This window comes from Loxodonta africana, chromosome 2 (genome assembly GCF_030014295.1).
Source record: "Loxodonta africana isolate mLoxAfr1 chromosome 2, mLoxAfr1.hap2, whole genome shotgun sequence".
Taxonomy (NCBI): domain Eukaryota; kingdom Metazoa; phylum Chordata; class Mammalia; order Proboscidea; family Elephantidae; genus Loxodonta; species Loxodonta africana.
Window position 1 is genome coordinate 161391173 of NC_087343.1, and position 24480 is coordinate 161415652.

Consider the following 24480-nt stretch of genomic DNA (forward strand, 5'->3'; position numbering starts at 1 on the left):
CTTAACTGTGTACTTCCTCCCTAAACCAGCCTGTGAACTGGTGAGAGAAGGAGCAGAGAGAATGGCTAGAGCCATGAGCTGGCCATCCAAAATGGGAAAAATGGAAGACATGAGGCATGTCCTTCAACAATGAGGGAAGCTGCAGGGCCAAGCCCTGCCTTCTGTGGGTCTTCCTGCCAAACACTGGGAAATGAGACTTATCTTTAACTCATTGCAATGTACTTCTGCCTTTTTCAATTCCACAAAACTGAATAGCACACTTCTGAAATGAAGGAAATTTAAACTTAATATTTTGCAGTAGAAGTGTACTTTAGGGTTGGAAAGTTTTAAAATTAAACTCTTTAACTTGACTTGCATTTCTTGGTGTTTCCTAATTTTCACATAAGTGATCTCATTTGCTCCCCATGGAAGCCATGAGAGGAGGGGAGGGCAAGTGTTATCACCCCCATTTTATACATGTGGCTTAGATACAAGGGGTGAAGTCACTTACCCAGGGTCAAATAAGTACCTGAAGACACAGCCTTTATAAGAATCTGGGTCCCTCATGATCTGCCTAGTGGAGCCCAACAACTTCCTCTGATCTCACATAGACATATAACTATGGAAACAGCTGGAGATGAATCAAATTCAGGGAATGGCGAATGGTTTGCTATTTTTCTTCTTGGATGTCTATGGAATACACAGCAAAACAGTCATATCCCTTTCAACACAGAGATTCAGGCAGCTCCTTCCAGTCAGTCAGGCTGGGACACAAGAGAAAACCCTTTTGCCATTCTAGCTGTGTTTCTCAACAGGGTGCTCCAGCATCTTAGGCAGAATAGTTCTTTGTGATACAAGACTGTCTAGGTCATTAGAGGCTGCTTATCCCTGTCTGAGCCTTGCCCCTTCTTCCAACACACACACACACACACGCTCTTCCAAATGCGCTCTTTAACAACCACTATAAAAAAAAAAAATTTTTTTTTTTTATGTTTTAGGGTCACATTACTCAACGGCACATAACCACAACAATATTTTATCCAGGAAAATTATTAGGTGGCTTGAAAGAAGCAGTTATTCTTTCAGACCATTGAGGAAGTTAACAGGAGAGGGTAATTACCATGCACCAACCTAAGTTTCTGAACTTATTTTTGAGGTGAAACTATATTGCAAGGAAGAAAGGGCTTTTATGAATAATAACAGGACTTTTTTTTTTTTATGGTACTAAAAACGTTTTAAAAACAAAGAACAATATAGAGTAAAATAAAAAAGAAGAAACCTTTGGGAAGGAAATGAAGTTGAGGAAGGGGAAACTGAGGCAATAAAACACAGAAGAGAAAAATCAATGCAAGAGGTAAAAAAGTCAAGCCCTGATGGCAGATCCTTTACCAGAATCTAGGTGCCTGACTGACTGTGAATCTATGTGACTGTACTTGCCTAAGTAAGAAACAGAACAACTGAGAAGAAAGAAAGCAAACATAGTGAGTAAAATCAATATTATATTATGATTAAACAAATAAAGAATAACACAGATATTCAACTTAGCACATACCTTTTCTTCTAAGTCCTTTATCTGTCTTTTCTGGATGTCTGTTTTATCTTCCAAGTCTCGAATTCTCTGAAGAAAGAAAAAAAAAAAAAAGGGAAGCATTAGTGTACACAAAAATCTTTCACCAATCTAAAACGCAAAGCTTTCTGTAAAACATTAGCATTATTGCCAGCAGATGGAAATATCACATACAGATAGTCCCTGACTTGTGATAGGGTTCCATTCTGACAGCTCCATCCTAAGTTGGTTCTGACAAATAATATGCTGAATACCTCTTTTTTTTTTTTTTTAAGTTTTCATTATTATTGCCTTTTATTACCAGTATCTTTATAAATGCAATCTTTGTCTTTGGGTGTTGGAAACGTTGCATATAATCTTACTGATATATCTTAATACATAAAAACATAATAAAATACACAAATTATAAAAATTTACTCCGATGATGAAGAGTTGAATGACTTTGGCGTTTTGTCAGTTGAGGTAAGAACTCTACTTGTAGGAGATTCTGGATCATCTGGATTTTTCCTAGGAATGGGGATGGCGCTTCTAGTTAGAAAATTAGTGAGAGTTGTCTCTATGGTCCTGTCCTTTCTTTTCTTCATACATTTCACGATACCATCTCATTGTTCCCCAAATCTGCCTACCCACTTTAGCAAGGTGATCAGCATGTGGGTCCATGTTTGCAAGCAACTGAAGCCCCTGGTTTAGTTTAGAAAAACTTTAGCTAATCCTTTCACTGTAAATTTTTTTGATAACTTCTCTCCTTCCTCATCGTCATTCTTTCTTTCTTCTTCAGTACTTCTTTCCTCTTCTAAATCCATTAAGTCCTAATCTGTCAGTTCTCCTTCTTTGTGATCTATGAGCTGTTCCACATCTGTGATATCAAGTTTGAAATTTATTGCTCTTGCCATATGGATGATTTTTCCACTGATCTCTTCCATCATGTTATCCTGATCAAATGCTTCGAGCATGTTAACATAACTTAGCAATTTTATCCATATTCTCTCATGCATTTTTCCATAATTTCCTCCCAAGAAGATGTAATGTTCTCGATATACTGAAGAATATTATAATTCTTCCAGGAATTGCATAAGGTTACTGTACTTCCAGCTATTATCTGAGAAAACATAGTCTGTAGGTAGTATGCCTTGAGGGTGGTGATTGTACTTTCATCCAAGACTGAATCACGGCTGTTGTATTGGGAGGTAGATATGCCACTTTCACATCTTGATTTAGATCATCTATCTGAGGAGGATGTCCTGGGGCATTATCAAGTACAGCTGCCTGGCGTGTGTACTGTTCAGTTGTCCTATGTTGTTAGAGTTGAACACTGCCCTTCCCATAGACCAGGCCATAGCCTGTTGTCCCGCAGTGTACTGAACAGTAAACCATAACATTGAACATCTGTGTGTGAACATCTGAGAATGATAACATCAGCGAATTATGTACTGCAACATAGTCATATTACAAATAATAAGATGTACAAAAACAAACAAACAAACAAATGGTCATAAGGGAGGTCTGTCATAATTCGAATACATCATAAATCAGGGATTACCTATGTATGTTTTCTGTCCTTAAAAGGTAGTTAGTTACATGTTCCAAAAATTATCCATAATTGGCATGGAAAATTACTGTTACTGATTATAATTTTTCCAAATATTAGTTGCCACTCTCTACTGGGCCTATCCCTACAGAGCATCTTCCCCATAAGAGAGGTATAGTTCCCACCTTATTATCATCAGGCTTGGAATGAGAAGTGGGAGGGCCACAGAAAAATGGCTAAAGGTCATATAAATGTAAACCTCTCCCATTTGATTTTTGCTAACCTTTCTTTTCAACCTTATTTCAACACTGTTTTAAGATGGAATTTCTTCACAAATCAGGATTGGCCAATTCTCCTAAAATAAAGTAGAAATTACACTTTAACAAAAATTCCATGGAGAAAACTGATAAATCAGGAAAAAACAAAACAAACAAAAAATAGCACAAGTGATTCTGAAGATCAAAACATTCCAGAATTGTCTTTGATCTTACCTGTCAACTATATAACAAAATTTCATTAATTTAATAGCATGGATTTGAAATCATATTATACAGATGGTTATTTACAAGTAAAAAAAAAAAGTCTTCAAATTTATATCTGGCAACTTAAAGGCCTTTTATAATCATGGCACATGGTTATACACTGTAGTTTTGTTATTTAGCGCCACTGTTTGGAATACTTAGGAAATAGAGAACAGGAGTCTGAGATGAAAAAAAGTAGAAGCTAAGTGGTTAATAACACAGGTTTTTGTAATGCCAAAGGAGGAGAAAAAAAGGCACACTGTACGAAAGACTGCTGAACTTGGAAATCATATCCCCTTCTTACTAAAAGCAGTGGTTTTGTCCCCCACAAGACATCTGGTAATGTCTGGATATTTTTTTTTTTTTTAGTTTATTTATTTCTTTATTTGTTCTAAAGTGCTCAGTTTAGTGGTCTTTAGTATATTCATGAATTTGTGCACCATCACCACTATGTAATTGTCTGGACATTTTTTGACTGTCATGACTGGGTGTAGTGGTGATACTGGCATCTAGTGGGTAGAGGTCAGGGATACTGCTAAACAGCCTACAATGCACCCACAGCAAAAACTGTCTGACCCAAGATGCCAAGAGCATGGAGGTTGAGAAACCCTGCTGAGATCTGTGCAGAAGAGGATGGTGTGTTTTGATAAGTGTGAGGCCAGCAAGGCTGATCTTAAACTTATATGAACATGAATGCTGGAGAAGGTATAGGAGTAGAATGCTGATGGTGTGTGTGTATATTTCTTTAGAACTGCCCATCCTCCAAAGCCACACGTGGTAAAAGAATTTAATAGACGTTTTCACTCTGAATGTACAAATAACTCTTTGGTATGTCTATGGGATGTGGAAGCAGGTATTATATTGAGAAAATCATGGACATGTTAGATTATTGCATTATCTATTCAGCAGTCACGTCTGTGCTTACTGGGCACTTCCTTACATGTTCAGGACTATGCTGGTTGTAACTGGTGTAAAGCATCAGTTGGTTTCTGATCTCAAGGAAGTATCAGATCCAGATGGGGAGACAAGATTAAAAACACAGGGAATAATAAAATTAAGTAAAAAATGTACACAATAGCTAAAACCAGTGTACAACTACTTCACCAATCTCTAATACCTGAACAGAGTTTAGCATGGAGAAGCTACCCATACATATTTGTTAAGTTAATTAGTTATGCTACATTGTATGAAATATGCTTGATTTCTTTTTTTCTTCCCATCCTCTTGCTACCTAATCCAACAGGAAATTCTATTGGCTCCAAAACAGATCCCTTTTTACCTACTTCTTTTAATTCCCATTATTACCAAGTACACCAAGGCACCATTAACCCTCATCAGGACTGGTATGATAGCTTACTACTGGTTCTCCCTGCTTCCACTCTTTTCCATCCTATATCCATCTACAGCAGTCAGTGTGAACTCCTAAAATGTAAACTCCTAAAACTCACAGCAATCCCCTGAGTTTTAAGGGGGTAGGGAAGGGGAGGAGGGAAGAGCTAGCCTGCTTTAAGGCCCTATATGATCTGGTCCTGTCTTACCTCTCTATCTTCCCCTCATATCAATCTCACTCTGCTCTGTATGTTCCTGCTGTACTGCCCTTCTCTCTGATCTTTGAAGATTTCAAACTTATTCTCACTATAGGAACTAGCCCTTGCTGTCCTGTTTTCTGGGACACTTTGTCAAGATCTTTGTGTGGCTGCCTTCTTTTCATCATTTGTGCTATAGAGGTATCTTCAGAGAGGCCTTCTCTGATCAACCAATCTAAATTTGCCAACCCCACTCTCAAAACACACACATATTGTATAATTTTCTTCATAGAACTCTCTGAAATTACCTCATTTGTGCCTTTGGTTTGTCCTTTTTCATCTGTAAGATATATGAAAGTAGTGACTTTTATGTCTTCTTTTACCATGAATATTTCTAACCCCTGTGCATAGCAAACTCTCAATAAATGGGTTGGAATGAGTATCTAACATGGTATGGAATGAGGAATTTTTCAGTAGTGTGCAATCCGTTATGGCTGTCAGGAAGAGCATCCTGGAGGAGGCAGATCTGGAACAGGGACAGGAAAGATGAGAATGTTTGGAGAAATCTAACAGAAACTGAGGGACATTTGAGGGTGAGCAATCATGAAAACTAAGGCTTGAGGTAGGACATTCAAAGCCCAAGTGGTACCAGGAAATGTCCTGCCGAGTAGAGAGGAAAGTATGATCTGGGGAATCATCTGAAATCAGGTTTTTTGGGGGAGGGTAACCAGCTAATGAAGGACCTGAAGAGACCTGCATAGATCTCAATTAGAAATAAAGCTTTTGAGCAGAAATATAACATGAAGAAAGGGGTGAAGAATCTGTAATGATATGCCTAACAAACTAAACAGAGGGGAGCTAAAGTTTTCCCCACAACCAGGTCCCTACAGTACACTGCATATGATGTTCTTATGTCCCATAACAAATTATGTCATAATTAGTTTTCTTTGCAATGATTTCCTTTGTTCTCGATAGATTCAAAGCTTTGTGAGGGCAGGATCTATTGATGAGTTCTCTATGTCTAGCATGGTACCTCACACATAGGAAATGGCATTTAAATGTTTGATTGAATAAATGTGTAGATGACAAAGTCACGTTATCTCAGGAACATTTGGCAGCACTGGAAGCTATTGTAGTAATAAAAGGTCCTGCACACACCTAGGGTAACAAGTGTAGACAGAATGGATCAGTTTCAAAAACATTGCAGGGGAAATGCCAGCTGAACATACTACTACATTAACTTCTGGGGGTAAAAGACGGAGAAGATCCCAGTGTTTCCAGTCTGAGTGATTTGGGCACTATGGGTTGGAATCAACTTGATGGCACACAACAACAACAAGGCAGGGAGGGAGGAGGGAGGTAAGGATAAGAATGCGTATTTAGGCTTCATTTGAGTTTGCTCAGAACCATCTAAGTAGAAATGTCTAATGGCTAGTGATATGCTCTAGAATTTAGACTGGACTATATTTTTATATAGGCCATGTCCTGGCCAAGGCCTTCTGGAATAATTCTATGAAATTAAGCTACTGATTAAAACGAGAGGCAAAGAGTAAGAGAGAACTGAAAAAGGCATATTCCGATAAACATTTGTTTATGAGACAGACAATGTCAATGGAACTCTGTGAGGCTTAGAAATGTTATATGCCCATCAGCTCAGATTGAATATCTTCAAACAAACAAACAAACAGAATCAACTCCTTCAGGAGTGACATACCTTAGCTAACTGATTAAAGAGAGAAAAGAGATGACAAGGGCTTAAGCATAAATAAACATGCTGACAAACTGACAGGCGAGTAATGGATAAATAAATGTAGATAACTATAAGTTCATCTTAAAAAGAAACATTTCTGTGATTTTATAACATGACTTCTGATTTGTTGAGATGAACAAAATGCTCTTGCAGCAGAATAACTTTTTGTGGAGAAGACACATTCAACCCATGAAAGAAGAAAAGGATGCCTGAAGTAATGCAATGATGCCAGAAAGTCTATCATTACCAAAAAACAAACAAACAAACAAACAAAAAAACCTCATTGCCACCCAGTCAATTCTGACTCATGGTGACCCTGCAGAACAGAGTAGAACTGCCCCATAGCGTTTCCAAGGAGCTGCTGGGGGATTCAAACTGCCGATCTTTTGGTTAGCAGCCAAGCTCTTAAGCATTGTACCACCAGGGCTCCAAGTCTATCATTAGAGGCCGTAAAAACTCTTTTCCTGGGTAAAAATTCTAACTTTTCTGATGAAATCTGAATGGTTGTTAATACAAACAAGCACTTATTTATCATCTTTGGTACAGATGGCTTCAAAGTTCCCTGCTAACTTGCATAATCTGTTAGCTTATAAAGACCCACAAAGCTCCTGGCTGTATCTGAAGTATACTAAATATCATGTTTCCTATGAACTGCTCTTACTGGTGTTATTAAATAATCCCTAATCACCTTGATCTCTGATACCTATGTGATTCTTACCTACTGTACAGCCCACCTGGATTTTGTACCAGTTCCTTGTTACAAATATTACAGCCTGGCGTTTTCAATTCTGGAATTCTTATTGGTATCTGCTTTTTGACTAGGGCCCCAGCACTCACCTGACAAGCTATGGCACAAATGAAGAGCTAAAATTAAGACTTTTGTCTGTATATTAGTATCGAGTACCTATTTTGAGCCTTGCTAGCCTTTTTTTTTTTTAGCCTAGTTGAATCACGGAAGTCATGGATGACCCCAGCTACATATGACAGTGTGGCCTTGGAGTCACGCAGCCCTGGGTTGTAATCCTGGCTCTGTTGCTTACTATTTGTGTCAGCTTGCACAAATCACTTAAACACTCACATCCTCAGTATTGTTATCTCCAAAATTATGGTAATAGGAATACTTACCTCACAGGGCTACGGTGAAGATTAATTGAAATGATGTAAGTAGAGCCCTTAGTTTAACTCCTGACATAGCAAATGTCAGTAAGTAAACAGCAGCTTCCAGTCTTTGTAGTGGTTGCTGTTTATTCTGGGAATAAAGAGAAAGGCCCTTGTTCTCATTTACCCTATTCAGGTTTTTTGGATCAGGCTAGGATATTGACTGGGACCAGTAATAGAAGAAAGCATTATTTCTTCCCTGGGAAAAATCCTGCTTTCCTGCATAGAGGAGATAATTAGGCTCCATGAAAGTGAAGGGTATTTCATTATGAAGTAGCTCTAAAAATATGCAATGCCTCTGAAATGCCAGCTTTCTGAAGATTGAATCCTTACAAAATTGTCATCCTGTACCTGAGTGAAGGTTACTGATGGAGATGAGAAGCAAAAATGATTCATTTTATTCTCTGAAAGAGTGTATGTTGTATTGTGGGTTCTCCATGAGATGCTGGGATCATGTTCTTAGTACTTAGTGCTAAGTCTAATTTACTTAGTAGTAAGCCTATGCGGATATAGTGACTCAGTTCTCACCTGATGGGCTTGCTGCAAGAGCTCCATTCGCTCCTGAAGAATTTGACAGTCATACTCTCTGCTCTTTCTCAGCATCTGCCGCCGTAACTTTTCTACTGCCGTCCTCAGCTCCTCTTGCTGTTTTTCAGTTAATAATTCACCAAACTTGATGACAGTTTCTTGCTGCAGAGCATTGTACAAAGTGGCTTCTAGTTCCTGGATTCTCTGGCAATTAGAATTATAAAGGGCTAACTTTGGCACTTAATAGCATTTATGTGTGATGTATGAATGTAGCAAGTATGTATGCTTGTGTTCATATACGTATTACTTTTGTCTTACAGATCTTAGCAACAGAAGAAATTTCAAAGTTTATGCAGCCTAAATCCCCTCATGATGACCCCCTTTATAATATGCCATAAGGGTCATCCAGCCAATATGTGCACTTCGCTAGTGATGGGGAATTTGTTCTCTTTCTTGGGATCCTGTCCATTTCACATGCTTTTCATTCTTAAAATGTCCTTACTTGGTTATAGTCACTGTACCTCTTTTTATTCTCCAGTGTAGCTGACAATAAGTTTGTTCTCACTTCCATTTGACAGCCCTTCAGATATTTAAAGACATCTATCATGGTGGCCATCATTTTAGAACTATTGAAACGTGGTCTAAATTGGGGTAAAATACTTTAAATTGGAGCTATATTTCATGCACAAAATGCTACTTCTTTTCCACACGACAAACCTCTGTACTTGAGGATGGCTTTATGATGTCCATATTTTTCCTTGAAACAAAAATTGGGAAATATGATCAAAAAAATGGCTTAGTCTTTGTAATTCAGCCTGTTTTGTATATGCTGAGATTTATGGTTGTTCTGGCTATGAAATGGCTCCTTCAATCTCTTCTCTTTTAGATGAAGGGTTAAGTGCCCCTCATATAGCCAGAGACAGAATTCTAGTCCTCTCCCTGACCCACTTTTTGTTTGTTTGTTTGTTTTAAATATGGTTCAACTATAGTTGCTGAAATCTACAATCTTATCCCCTGTAACTCTGGCAGGGGTGACTGGACATGACCTGGTGAGGGATGTTTCACTAGTTCTTATCCTGGACTAAGCGGATACCATCTTTTTTAAGTTAAATATGGTTGTCTGAATGAGTACTCAGTAGTTTTGGGATCCACATGAACACAGAGCTTACTATTTATAGGTAGGATACGAATGGATGAAAGGGTGGGAAGGAAGGGAAAAATCACTTCAATCTTTATTCTGTAAGTGATCAACTCTCATTCTCCCCTTTCCTAAATGCTCAGAATCTCTTTTTCATTTTTGGAGGGGGAATACTAACTCTTCTTTGTTACAAGCAGGGACTAAGTGCTTCATTCTTTTCCTAAAATTGACTCAGGCTGCTTCTAGGAAAGCATGATGAAATTTCTTGAAATGTTACTTTTTTTTAAGTTTGCTCCCTTTCTCTTGAGTCATTACTGTGAGTCAGTGCAGGGCACAAGGAGAAAAGGAATACAAAGTTTAGTCCACCATTAGAAACTACATGATATGAATATGGTAGAGGGGAATGGACCACATATGCCCCTCAATCTGCCTGATCTTAAGCAATAGAGGAAAAGGCCCAGCCCATTTACTGGCACAGCCACACTTGCTATGGCTGGGTTATGGCAGTTAAGGCCATGGTATCTGGAGTCAGATCTAAACATTACCCGCTTACCAGCTTGGGCAAAGTTCCCACACTCTCTAAGTCTCAGCATCCTCAGATATGACAATATCACCTCATAGGGTTGTTGTGAGAAGTAAATGAATTAAAAACATGCCTAACAAACACAGCAGACATTGATTCCACCACTAGATTAGCATTCAAAATAAATCATTTTGGTTTAGTAAAATTTATCTTTAACTGCCAGCTAATCTGCCCTTCATTTAAATATGACTTAACAATATACAATTAATTTTTGCAAAGTGATGTTTAATATTTATTACGTATTGCAAGAATATTATAATAGTCAAGGGATATATTTGTTCAAATACTAGAACTAGGATCAGTGAATAAATGACCATGATGTTAAGATCTATTCAAAAACATGGCATGACAAAATTAAATAGGGTGCTTTACTCCATAGCGCAGAGTTGCAAACAATCTGGGTGTCGTCAATGTTTTTTATACCTACCATATAGGCTTGGTCGAGAGCTTGTTTTCTGTAGTCTAGTTCTTCCTCCAGGTAGCCTTTTATTTTGCAGAATTGTTCCTATAATAAAGTGCCATGTTGATAAATATAGTCACTTTAGTTAAGTCAAAAGTGATTTAACATATATATTTATACCGATTGTACACATATAGATATAATAGAGAGAGAGAGAGAGAGGAAAAAAAAAGTGATCAATGTTTTCTCTAACTCTACCACAAGTCACTAATATTTGCAGGGTCATAGATTTTGTCTGTTAGACAAACAGTTCGACTTTCATAGTCTCACACAGGGAATGTAAAAATCAAGCATCAGAGATACAATGAAAAACCCAGATGGAATACTCTAAAAGATTTTTATGCCAATCTGAGAGCGTATTATTAAAGATAATTTTAACAAGGTAAGTGTTAAATATATCTGTGATACTATATTTGTGTCAAATGTTACAAAATGGAATATAGCAGAGTTGGACAATAAAGAAATTTAACTTACTCGAATTCCATCTGTGTACAATTAGCAAACACAGAGACAGATGACAATTGAAATATTGGTGGTGATTCCACCCACAATGCCACCCAATAACAGAGCATCTGCCCTTGTCACAAAGCCAGTGTCAGACAGAAGATGTAAACCTGATGTTCCCTCGCTTGTCCTCAGCTCCTCTGTGTCCCTCCTACCGTCAGCACCTTGCCATGCTGGGTGCGATCCCAGCATTTGGATGTACGACATGGCCTCAAACACAAGTCTGTTATTTCTTTGGGTTATAGCTGAAGAAACAAAGACCTCTTCCAACACTGGAGGAAAAGCTGATTGTGTTGACTCTTGAAAGACTATATGCCTACATGCAGTAATTTTGTTGATAACTTTCCTGATTATTTCTAGCCCCTAGTGCGTAGGATAGTACCTGCTACTGGCTGGCTGCTTAATTAATATTTGTACATTTAAAGACTTTTGAAGGGTGATTTTTGAATACAAACAGTTCTTTTTATATGCCTTGATGTTAGAGTCTGACCTCTTGGTAAAATGTGAATCCTGTGTAAACATAAGGAAATGACTTTTAAGCTGTAGCGTGCTATATAAATGCGAGTTGTTCTTATTATAGGATCTCTAACTTGATAGGAATCCACTAAATGTTTTATAGTAATAATGATGCCTTCAAGATAGTCTTGTTATAAATATTGCAAAACTGTATCATGCTTATGGAGAATCATGATACACTTTTGTAATATTTATAACAAGACTTTTATGAGATACTTATGGAGATTTTTTTCCACTCTGTAATGGGAAGACTACAAACTTTCATCAGTGCCAGATAAAACTGGTAGAGGTGACTGTCATCTTCCACTTGCCTTGTAAATTCTCCTTCATTTTTCCGATGCCACATCTTTGTACTCACCATGTCACTTTCCAACTCCATCATTTTCTGGTGCAGGGCAGCCTCTGCTCCTTCAATCTGCTGGATCCACTAAGCAACAAACAAGCAAAAGTGTTTCACATGATTGCTGGATGTGAGGTATGTCTTGTGTGCTGTCAGCGAAGGTACTCAGTCTCCCCACCTTATATGCCAAGAAGAAGACTAAAGGCTGAAGGGAACATTTAGTGCATTTTTATCACTTAGTTCAGAAGCTAGACTATAAACTTCCACTAATTCATTCATTCATTCATTCAACAAACGCATTCCCTGAAGTCTACCATGTGTTGAGCATTGTGCTCAGTACTAGGGCTGCAATGGTGAACAACAGTACTAGGCTTTTGCCTTCTTTGGAAGACATCAGAGGAGGCTTCTTACTCTGTAACATTTGCTGTGGGGTCTGAAGAATGAGTTGGAGAGGATTAGACAAAAATCAGGGGGAAGAGTGGTACAAGCAGAAGGAATACCATGTCTAATTTCTTCACAGTTGGAAGGGTGAAAGACAGAAGGCCAGGTGAAATGGGAAAAGTAAGTTTTTGGTTATATGAATGTGATTGCAGTCAAGTGATGAAGAATCAATTTTGTTAAGTAGAAAAATTTTAAATCACATAAAAAACAAACCCTTATCTTTCCTAAGGCTCAAAATTTAATCATTCTGTTACATGGTATTAATGAACACATGAATGAGTTTATCTACTTTAAATATCATGTGACCCTGCTACACATATAATTTAATAGAAAAACTATTATAAAGGGGCTCTACCAAGTTAGTCATCAGTTTCTCTCTTAAGGAAGCATGTGACATAATCATCAAGCAGTAGGTTCTGGCTCTAATCCCAATTCGAGCTCTTCATGGCTATGTGACTTTGAAAGGTTAACTGATTTTATAAGCCTAAACTTTCTTATCTGTAAAATGAAGCTAATTATAGTGTGAAGATTAAAGGAAGTAATTCATGTTAGGCACTTCTTAAAGTACAATTATTACATGTATAAGGTACCTTACAAACTCGAGTTTTTGATTAACATTTATTTTTCTTGTACTTCTATATTCTTAGAAATGTGCATCACTATTAGATATTTCTTTTTAGTTTATCTGTTATAAATTTGGTACTGCACTGAACATTTCTATATACTAAAAAAAAAGTCTTGATATTCACGAGGGGACACCAGTCAAATGGCTCCTTGGTTGGAGGGAACATGGTGAAAGAAAAAAGATACCATGAGTCAGGAGAGGTGGTAATAACTCAGTTCTTTGTACATACACATGCCTTCCCCTTGAAACATAATTCAGTAAAAAGTCATGGGTTTCTAGCCTCATCCACCCTGAGATTCGAGGAACTAGATGGTGGCCTGCTATCGCCACCGACCATTCTGATCATGGCCACAATAGATGGATCTAGATAGAGTGGTATAAAAACGTGGAACAGAACCTCAATTTTTAAAAAAAATCCAGATTTACTGTACTGATTGAGACCACAGGACTTCCTGAGACTATTGCCCTGAGATACTCTTTAAACCTTGAGCCAAAACAAAGCCTTGAGATCACCTTTTAGCTGAATAACTGGTGCTTGCAAAATAAAGAATATCACCCATGAGTACTGTACTCCTTTAAAAAATATCTATGAGACCAGTCAACAGTTACTTTAGAACAAAGATGAGAAGGTAAGGGGACAGGGAAATGGAACAACCAGAATGGAAATAAAGAAAATGCTCACGCACTGTGAAGAATGTAACCAATGTCACCGAACAATTTGTATAGAAATTGTTGAATGGGAAATGAAACTGCTGTGCAAACCTTCACTGAAAATACAATAAAATTTAAAAAATTACACAAAGTTATGGATTTCTTGCAACTAGCCTCATACTGCAGTTGCATATTCTCAAATTTTCCTAAAAATTCTTCTTCTCACTTGCTAGTCATTTGTTATTGAAAAACAAATTACTTTTTTAAATCATGTGTTTAAAAGTACTATGAATTGAAGTAGTGCAGGCCTGGGCTTTAGTTCTAGACTTGGGTATTGGCTCCTGTTTCTTATTATTTGTGTGACCCAAGCTGCAGTTTCCTCATCTGTAAAATGAAAATGTTGTTAGTTGCCATTGAGTCAATTCCGAATCATGGTGACCCATGTGTACTCAGTAGAACTGCTCCATAAGGTTTTCAAGGCTGTGACCTTTCAGAAGCAGATTACCAGGCCTGCCTTCCAAGGTGCCTCAGGGTGGGTTAGAATTGCCAATCCTTCAGCTAGTAGTTGGGTGCTTAACCATTTGCGCCACCCAGGGACTCCTAAAATGAAAACAATGGTACCAACAGGATGGTTGTGAGGAACAATAAAATAATGCTTGTAAAGTGAAGTTCCTAGACCATAATGTATACTCAGTTATTATCAGTGCTATCTTTATTTTTAATATAAAGCCACAATAGGATGTGCTTATTGCATTTTGTCTGGTCTCAATTTCTGGCTAAAGATCAGACTCCCACGTTCCAGCCTAGTAAAGTGTTTTTCTAATTCAAAGTTTTAGAAAATCCACAGGTGGGCATTTAAAATTACTTGCAGGTAGAAACTTTTGTCTGTGAATCCCAAAGGTAAGAGGTGACTTGAATCTGTGAATCCCAAAGACTTATACCAAGGGCAATTGCGCAGACCAAGAGCACTTTAAGGGCAGGCTTGTGTCTTGCTCATCCAGTCTCTCACTTTCTAGCACAGCGCTAAGCACGTAGTCATCTCCTGGTAGTTGTTCAACTGAACCCTTACACCTGTCTTGCAAAGGAGGTCAGTGGAGGTACAGGATAATTCACTATAACTCTAACAGGTCCTCTGTGTGCTCTGCACATGCTACTTCCTCCTTTTAATAGGACACTTAAGAAGAAGTTTGGTGCCATGGTTAAGAAGTTCATGGACTCTGGAAACACTCCTTGGGTGGGAATCCTGACACTATCATTTTCTAACTGTGTGACCTGAGGGGAAGTTACCTACCTTCTCTATGCTTTAGTTTCCTCATGTGAAAACTGGACATAATAATAGTATCTAGACTTTGGCAATGAGAACAGGCCTGGCTCAAATGTTAGTTATGATTCAGTTCAAGTTGCACTGCTCCATACAAGACAGGGAATGGAAGATTTTGTTGCAATGACTTCGATAAATGAGAGGCACAAGGGCCTATTTTTCCTTTCTTCTCCTTCCCCAGCCCTTACTTTTCATAGACTCTGGTTTTTTTTTTTTTTTTTTTTGAGCATTAAACTAAGACAACTTTTCTTGTACTAAAGAATCATATCATTTCATGATTCCAAATGAACGAGACACTCTGGCTATTGCTGCCAAATAACTGCAGTAGAGCTGGTGGTAGAGACTGTGTTTTCTTCATCTTTGTGTCCCCCCTTGTGTCACTGGAAGTGTCTTGTGGACATTTTGAAATTTACTCATTTACTCCTTCAGTAAATATTTATCACCTATTGTATGTGCTAGGCTGGTGTGACATGCTAGGGAAACAAAGGGGGGAAAAACACACATCATATTTGCCCTGGCGGAGCTTATAGTCTAGTGGTGGGTGGATGCAGGGTGTATAACAAAAGTAAATGGGCAGTTACAAAGCAATTGTTCAAAGCAGTGGTAGTGGAAGTGCTGGTCACTGTGGGAACGCAAGAGAAAGTACATCAAACGGGGAGGGTAAGAAGGCTTCTCCACGGGTGGGGAAATCTAAGACTAAGATTTAGCCAGGCAAAGATAGAAAGGGAAGAAGCAAAAGCCTTCTAGGGGAATAGAACAGTGTAAAGGCCCAAGTGAGAGAAAGAAGCCAGGCTGGGATCCTAAAACAATTCGTGTACGGTTCTAGCTTATCTAGTGTCCCAGGAAGAAGTGACAGTTGATAACTGGAGAAGCAGGCAGGGGCCAGATCCCAGAGGGCCCTCTTGCCAAGTTCAGGATTTTCTAGCACTATTAATTTGTGGGGAGGAAGGCAAAAAAGGGATCAGGTCTGTTATTAGGACTGCTCAACTTAAATCATGAAGGAAGTTTTTTCTTTTTAAAGCAAATTGCAGCTTTCCTGTCATTTCATATGTAAATACTTCAATATGCATCTCTAACTTGGTTTGGCAGGATTGGGGTCCAAAAAAGGATCATTTTAGTATTTCTTAAGTATCTTTTTTTTGGTAACAGGCCTCTTCCTCCCTCACCCCATTTTTTTTCTCCCCTTCTTTATTTATATCATAGTGTTTTGTTTGAGTGACTTAAGTGGGTCATTTGACCGGTAGAATGCCCTCATTCCAGATGAGAGAAAGCTGACTGCTTGCCTGTGATTTCATTTAATTTATAAACAGGCTTTTTATGTCTTTGGGAATTAAGCAAACACCTCAAAGAACCTACACAGTTCTCATTCCATCTAACCATGTGTATGTACGTGATTTTCAACCACGCACTGTTTCACCAGGCACCCGAATAAAACCAGTTACCAGACTTGCTCACTTGGCTCCTTCCTCTTCTCTCTCTTTTTGCAATTTACCAAATTCAGACGCAAGGGGGCACGAGAACACTCAATGTTGCTTTTCTCCTGACATTACCCACATTGAGCTTTCTGAATAAGACTGCAGTGAGCCACGACTGCCAAGCTGCAAAATCAGCTGGGAACACGTGGTATTTACTCACCAAGGAAAGGTCTATAAAAAGACCAAAGCTCTGGTTTACCACCTCTCAACAAAGGCCATCTTATGGTTGGTTTCCCAGCTAGGTAGGGGTTGCTTGAATAATGTAATACAGAAAGTCTTCCATTTTTTAAGAATTATCTATTTTTAAGGGACATCAAAGCCAGAATTCATTTGTCACCTGAAATCGGTGTGTAGACTTTTTTGTTTGTTTGTGCTCATTCTATCTGGGTTGGATTACCCCTTAAAAATAAAACATTTATTATGTATTCAGTTATGCAAATGTCCCTTATCTCCAACCCTGCTCTTTACGTGTTAAACCAGCCAGGCGCTGAGATGATACGAAGTGTTATTACGATTTATTACCTTTTCTGCCAAAGACAGCACAGTGCTGGCCTGAATTATGGCCACTTGTTCTTCATTTCTTAAATTCTGTGAAAAGAGAGACAGAGAAAGAAGGAAGCAAAGAAAGAAGGAAAGTAAGCTAAAAACATTTATAATATTATTTGCACTATCAAAAAAAACCCTGCCTAACTGCCTGCCATGGACACTGCCATATATATGCCTACATGGGACTGTAACAAACATTCTCTCGGTTTGGTAATAATTCTTAACAAAGAGAAGTCAAAGCCTATAAAATATATATTAAATGTGATTTTTTATATATGTTAATGACGATTTTATAGTTCACTGTAAGTACACTTCATTAATAGTCATGAGAAAAGCAGAAACCAAAATGAGATTTTTTTCATAGCAGGTTGATGTGATTTTAATTGATTTTATTCTCACCTCTGATAATTTTTCAAGTGAAGAAAATGGCCTGACTCCTTCAACTCTGGAGACCTATGTGCGCCATCCATCTAGTATCTCAATGAGTGGTCTTCCCACTAAATTACTATACCTTGACCCTGGCTGGAAGGTGTTTTCAGAAAGGAAAGGGATTATAGCTCTCTGATCCATTTTTATGGAGCTGCCACCAACCGTACTATGTAGCAGTATTTGCCACTGCATGACGGATTGATTTCACACAGAGTGCCTCCGAGCAACAACAGTCAGACGACAATTAGCTTGAATCACTGCAGATGTGGCCAGTTAGTATTCAGACCTGAAACCTGCCCCTGGAAGGGATTTTACCAGGTCTCATTTCTGGCACTACCATGTAGAGATTCTTACTACCCTTTCTTTAGCCAAGTTGCTTGATAAACTGTAGAAAGCCTCCAAGGAGCGATGTCCTTAGGAGACCTCGGCATCTCACTTGATTTTATTTTACACATGATGCATTGGCAAGCAGTACTTGCCCCCTATTTAGGCAAATTCACATTTTTACTGCATTTAATCAATTCATTACTTACCCCATTATCACCCAAGATATCAAGCTGCTTTATCAGATCAGGGATGTTCACATCCTGCAAGATCAAAGCAATACCTTGAAATCAAAGGCACAAATATGGCTACCATTTCATCAGCGCCGGAACTCTTAGGTTAGGCAAGACATTTTCGGGTCTATATTTCCTTGGGTTGTTTCAATCAGGCAGACCTGGTTTTAAATTTCTACTCTGCTTCTTACAAGCTGTGTGCACTCAGGCAAACTAACTAACAGTTCATTCTCAATTTCTTCAGTTGCAAAATGGAGATAAATACCTCCATACGAAGCCTGACCTTGAGGATAAAGAGACTACATGAAAGAGTTTGGCATGTAGAAAGGGCTCGAAATATTTCATTTTGTTTTAATTATGAAAGATTTTAGGCATAAAGAAAAGTAATAGATAATAATATAAAGAATCAGATTCATTCTAATCAATGGGATTCTGACCTGGTTGAATTTTGACTGTCATGGGCAAAACTATAATACAGTTCCTTTTATTTAGGTATTTGGCATTGATGTCATCCTATGGGACACAGGTGACTTTTCCTGTATTCCTTGAGTCAGTTTGAAGTAGCTGAGCCCCATTTGAAAGAGTTCCCTTGGATATAAGTTCCCTTGGATATGAGGTTGTTCGTGATTTGTCTAAGAAAAAACATCTAAGGAAAAGACAAAGTAAGTTGCTTTACAGTTAATTAGAGGTGAGTCAAAAATTGCTTTGGTTTACAAACTTCCATGGAGCCCAGGAGGCCAGAAGTTGTAGACTCCATGAAAGTGGTTTAATGTAGAAGATAAACCAGCACAATTTTATTAGCCCATTATAATTACTTTCTCCTCTTACTCCTGTTCAAACAGCAGTATAGCAGAGTCCTACCACCAGGAAAGGGGAAGTCTAGATCAATCTCATAGGTAAAGAAAATGCAACTAAAGCAGGCGGGTTTGGCAGCTCAGAGTAGGAGCAGGAAAGGCCATGCAGAGGGTAGTAGGGAGACCTGGAAAAGCAGGAGGCTCTCTAGCTTTGCCTCTGGAATACATTTTCACAATGGGATTTCTTTACTTTGAAGTACAATGTATTCGTCAGGACAGAGAGCCACCTGAATTCAACCTTAATATTTAAAATGCATTACAATATCACTAAAGATAGATATGTTGTCCAAATAAGCAATATATTGTAAACTCTAAGTCCCTCTAGGAGACAAATCTTCCCTAAATTAAATATCTCAAAAGAGATAGTGGACTAGATGATTTTAAGGTCTCTTAACTTTTCTAACTCGAAATTCCATGAGTGTAATTCCACAGCATGTAGAATAGCACGCAATGGAACTCAACAAATACTTTTTTTTATCTGGAAGAACTCTCTAAGAATGTTTCTTGATGTATTAAATTTATTTAGTATTTCCCCTGAATAATTGAAAACTTTGGACATGTTTTCAGGAGAGACCAGCCTCCGGAGAAAGATATTTTGCTTGGTAAAGTAGAGGGTCAGCTAAAAAGAGGAAGACACTCGATGAGATGGATTGACACAGTGGCTGCAACAATGGGCTCAAACATATCAACAATTGTGAGGATACCACAGGACCAGGCAGTGTTTCGTTCTGTTGTACATAGGGTCACTATGAGTCAGAACTTACTTGACAGCACCGAACAATAACAACTGAAAATAATTATCTTATATCTTTTGATCCTGCATTATTCTATTCTAAATAATCACAGCTTCCTGGGTTCTTTGCTGGGACCATTGACACATATGTCATATATTTATTTTGTTCATGTTCTGTTGATTTTTCCAATAGATGTAGCTATTTTCATTTCCTAAGCAGCTTGGATCAAAACGACATCTGTTGACTAAAAGACAAAATAGTCATGACCAACCTCCTACCTTTCCAATTCTAAATTCTTCTAATTTCTACAAACATAAAAAATCAAATCTCTGCCTACCTTGACACCTTCTTTCATACAGTAGATCTGTAGTGCACTCACACCATCTGAGAATGGGTGAATTTGTAGATTAAATGGAGGGGATCGTCTCTCTCTTTCCTTGAAATGCAGTGAAGGATATATGGGAATTAAAAAAAAGAAAAAAGGCAACAACTGATTAAACATTAAACCAGTTGTTTGTGTATTCTCTTTATGCTATTTCAGCAGTTTATCAATATGTCATTTGGAACAAAAAAACAAATCAAACTCAAGAAGTTCATGCTTAAATTTAATGAAAAGAACTGACTAGTCAACTAAAAGGTATGAGAGAAGAATTTATAGATGGTGTCATCCATTCTCGCAAATTTTTAATCCAGGAAATGTATAAAGTGAAGTTCCAATTTGTATGAGTATTTAGAGCTTTCAGATATCACAAAGAGTGGTCTTGCCATGAAGTTTTATGGCAGCTAACAGCCTTTTGCATATTCAATCCACTCAAGCTTTATCGGTTAGATAAGTGAGCTACAAAATGCTAACTCTACCCAGACCTTATAAGAAATAACTTCTAGAACTGATCGCTGGTAAAATAACAGAAAAACCACATGGAATTTTTCTTATCCCTTACATATCAACATGAGTTCAATCAGATCTCAAGCCAGATTCCACGTGATACAATCCAATTCTGATTTGATTTGTATGCTATATTAAAGAAAAGAAAAGCTGAAATTTAGGAACTCACTTGTCCAAGGTAGTTCCTAAAACAAGCTAGCCTTGTTTTGTAGCCACCTTTTGCATAACTGCCTACGGACTAAAAAGTTTACTCACAAATCCAAACATCTAATGATACTATAAAATATTTTTACATACAACACATACTAAAATAAAATTCTCAAAGTAATATTTTTGATGAATCAAAATTCAATGAAAGATGGGAATGATTATTTAAAAGCAATGAGATATGGATGAGGTTTGAAATCAATTATTTAAATTTTTTTTTTTTTTAAATTAGGCATTTTTCTTATGCATAAAGGTAAAAAAAAAGTACAATCTCTGACCAGACAGTTCTCAGTTGCATTCAGGTTTTTCCACTTCCTAATCATGAGACTCAGGCAAGTTATTTAACCTCAGTTGCCTCATGTATCAAATCTTGAGAGTGGTTGTTAGGTTCAAATAACAACCCCAATGTGAAAAGCTTAGTTCATCACTAGCACAAAGTGCTCAATGCAGGCTAAGGGCTAGTATTATTATTATCATTTCCTTACTTCTAGCTCTAGGTTTCGAAACTCCAGCAGCTCATTCTGGTCTCTGGCATCCTGTAGTTCTTGTTGTAACCGGTGATTTTCTGCCTCCTGTTTTTCTATCTAATAAAGTAAATATTACATTAGCTGAGCATTGCAAAAAGCACCTACAACTTTGCAAAGCAAGCATGGATAGCATTCATTTACTCAGTGAATAAATCATCTAGAAAAAAAAAACCATGGGAAAAAAAAAAAATCCCAAGTACATGTGAATAGAATAAGTCTTTGGCTTTCTTCCTAGGAACTCTTCGGTTGAGTTCTGGTCACAGAGGAAAATGCAGAGGACATCTTCTTTCACTGGGATATAGTCTAGAGATGTTGGGAATAGTGAATCTGAGAGTACTGACTATACTCCTGTAGTGGATTGGGGATGGTGTACTGGAAACAGATTTAAAAGTACAAACAGAAGGGATTAACACCTCTTATTTTGGAATATTCTATAGGTACAAGTTGTTAGAGAATTAATTTTTTAAAAAAACATCTCTAATCCTATACAAAACATTACTGACTTCCAATTACCTAGAGAATAAAGCCAAACTCCTTAATATGGCATTAAAAACCTTAATGATCTCGTCACCACGTAGGTTTCCAGTTTCATCTCTACCCACTCATACACTCACATATATTCATGCATACACTAGAAGCTAGACCTCTTGATCTACCCTATGAACTGACTGCCCATGAACTCTTTACCTGCTTATCTTTATGTCTGGGAAGGGCTGCTTGCCTATCCTTTTTATGCAAGTAAATCTCACATATCCTTGAACACAAACTCTAACGTCTCCTACCATAAGAGCCTTCTCCCATCTACCCGTTCAGAAGTGACACCTCTTCTGTTTTCCTGTAGGACTTTGTATCTCTAGTGTAAAATGCACGCATACCTGATAAAGTCTGGAGTTAAGTTAGTTGCGTACAAATGTTCCTCCCCCTGTAGACTGAGTCTATGTCCAACTTATCTTTAAATTTTAAGGGATTTCTCATGAATTTTAGTAGGCTTAAGGCTGCCTTTGATATTAGCTGTGTGGGTAGGTCTTATGCACACTATTTAAAATCTTGATTTTAAAAACAGGATTTATCTATATAAATAAGATTTGTCATAGGATGAATTTTACTTCCCCCAAAATTCATTTTCAGTTGTGTTCTCCTTTTACTCAAGATCAACTATTCTCCTTTTAGCTAAAAGACATTAAAAGTAAAGAAAATCAGACAGAAGACATACAGAGATTACTTCTTATGTGATAAAGAAATGTGGTATCTCTTATTCTCTGTGGGATCTCTGAGACCACAAAAATCCTATTTTTCTCATAGCTTCATAATATAGGAAAAAGCATAATAAAGGTGGGGAAATAGTGAGAAATTAGGTGATGTTATTTAATGTAGTTAATTCAAGTTTTTTACATTACGTGTTTGCGGTTTAGTGAACTTTCCAAAGTTTCTAGAAGTTGACTTAGATCACAAAGGACATTCTACTCTCTAGATCTTGGATTGAGATCAGTGATGGGATATTTGGGGAAGATTGCTGGTTATGGTGGTTAGCATTAGTGATTAGATCAGTGGTTTCTGGATTGCAATTCATGGGCTGGTCAATGCCTGATGAAGTTACTTTATAGGGACCGTTAACCATTCCAAGAATACCAGTACTCAGTGCTGAAATATTGGCCTTGGCTCCTCACCCACACTTTACACATCAGCTCTGTTTTGTGTCATGTAGAGGGTGCAATACGATGTCCTAACTGCCAGACTAGAGAGGGGAAACTCAGATACAAGGACAAGGCTTTTCTTTCTCTTCCTCATGCCTTTGAAGGTGTGGTGGTTATTTTTTTTTAATTATTATTTGCCAAGGGAAGAAGATATTGGAATAAATAATCCTAAAATAACTAGTATATAACATTAGATTGATCAACAGAATCATTTCCCTTATCCAAACAAGTTTTCAAATTCTGTTTTTCTCAAGGATAATATAAGATTAGTTTGTAAACTTTCACTTAATTTATGAAAGGTAAACAGCAAATGAAAAGCCACCTTTAAACTTAACCTGTTAAGTTTAATTGCCCCAAAACAAAAAGCCTATGTTCAGATAACCAAAATTTATATTTATTGGACCTATATCAATCATCCTTCTGTATATTGTTTTGTTGAAAAACTTCCTGGAAATGTTGTTTTGTGCCTTGGATGCATCTAAAACTTTTTTTTTTTTTTTTTAAATAAGAAATATATATAAACAGCCAAGTTTAGCAAAAAGATTAGAAGTGAGAACATTGTCTATGCTAGATTACAGCATGGTTTTGGAGCCATATTCTGTCACTTCCTTGCACAAAATAACAAGTCCTATTCATAGAGCATTTTTTGCCAATGGACAACAACATAGCATGTGTGTATGTGTTTGTGGGTGTGTATATATATACATATACAATAGATATACAGTATATATATACATATGGTTAACAAATCCATTGGTTTCAGGGATCACATCCTTTCAAGTCTGCACAATGCCCAGCGCAGAGCCATGCACACGTGCCACTTAACTGATGGTGATGGCGGTGACAGGGATGCAGTTGAGCACGTAGCAAGGAAAGTACAGCACTGGAAAAGCCTCCCCTTCCCCTGGCCCCTGTGCCACTCCTGAGCACAACCCCTGCTGCTCCTGGATCTCTCATCATTTCCTCATCTGCCCCACTAGGGTGTTATGCCCAACATACCTTTTCTAAAAGCTCCTGGTTTCTCTTAATGAAAAGTTGTTTATCTTCTACCCAGTGTGAATCCTGTTTGACAAAGAATATCGCGCAGTCAGCATTTCAGAGTGGCATGAAAGAGCATGTGTCGTCAAACCACTTTGCCTGAGCTGTCTTCTTTTCACCCAGTTTGCTTGCCTGTGAATGATTGGCAAACGACACCCACCCTTCTAGCTCCCTCTTCCAAGATACTGGGGCCAAAGTTGCCAGGAAAATTTAATCCCCTTTGGAAACCCTGGTGGTATAGTGGTTAAGGGAGCTACAGCTGCTAACCAAAAGGTCGGCAGTTCAAATCCACCAGGTGCTCCTTAGAAACCCTATGGGGCAGTTCTACTCTATCCTACGGGGTTGCTATGAGTTGGAATCAACTCCATGGCAACAAGTTTGGGTTTTTTTTCATTGT

General features: G+C 37.8%; 1 protein-coding gene across 1 annotated transcript in view; it reads right to left on the minus strand.

Moving 5' to 3' along the window:
- Window positions 1-1398: 1398 nt before the first annotated feature.
- Window positions 1399-24480, minus strand: part of JAKMIP2 (janus kinase and microtubule interacting protein 2) — a 58728-nt gene continuing 35646 nt past the window's right edge. The window contains exons 11-20 of the mRNA XM_064279706.1: window positions 24045-24107; window positions 21310-21408; window positions 20069-20167; window positions 18120-18173; window positions 17134-17199; window positions 12117-12185; window positions 10706-10783; window positions 8558-8761; window positions 1532-1597; window positions 1399-1416 (exon numbers count right to left, since the gene is read on the minus strand). Of these exons, the coding sequence (XP_064135776.1) occupies window positions 1399-1416; window positions 1532-1597; window positions 8558-8761; window positions 10706-10783; window positions 12117-12185; window positions 17134-17199; window positions 18120-18173; window positions 20069-20167; window positions 21310-21408; window positions 24045-24107 (816 nt within the window). The remainder of the gene's footprint in view (window positions 1417-1531; window positions 1598-8557; window positions 8762-10705; window positions 10784-12116; window positions 12186-17133; window positions 17200-18119; window positions 18174-20068; window positions 20168-21309; window positions 21409-24044; window positions 24108-24480) is intronic.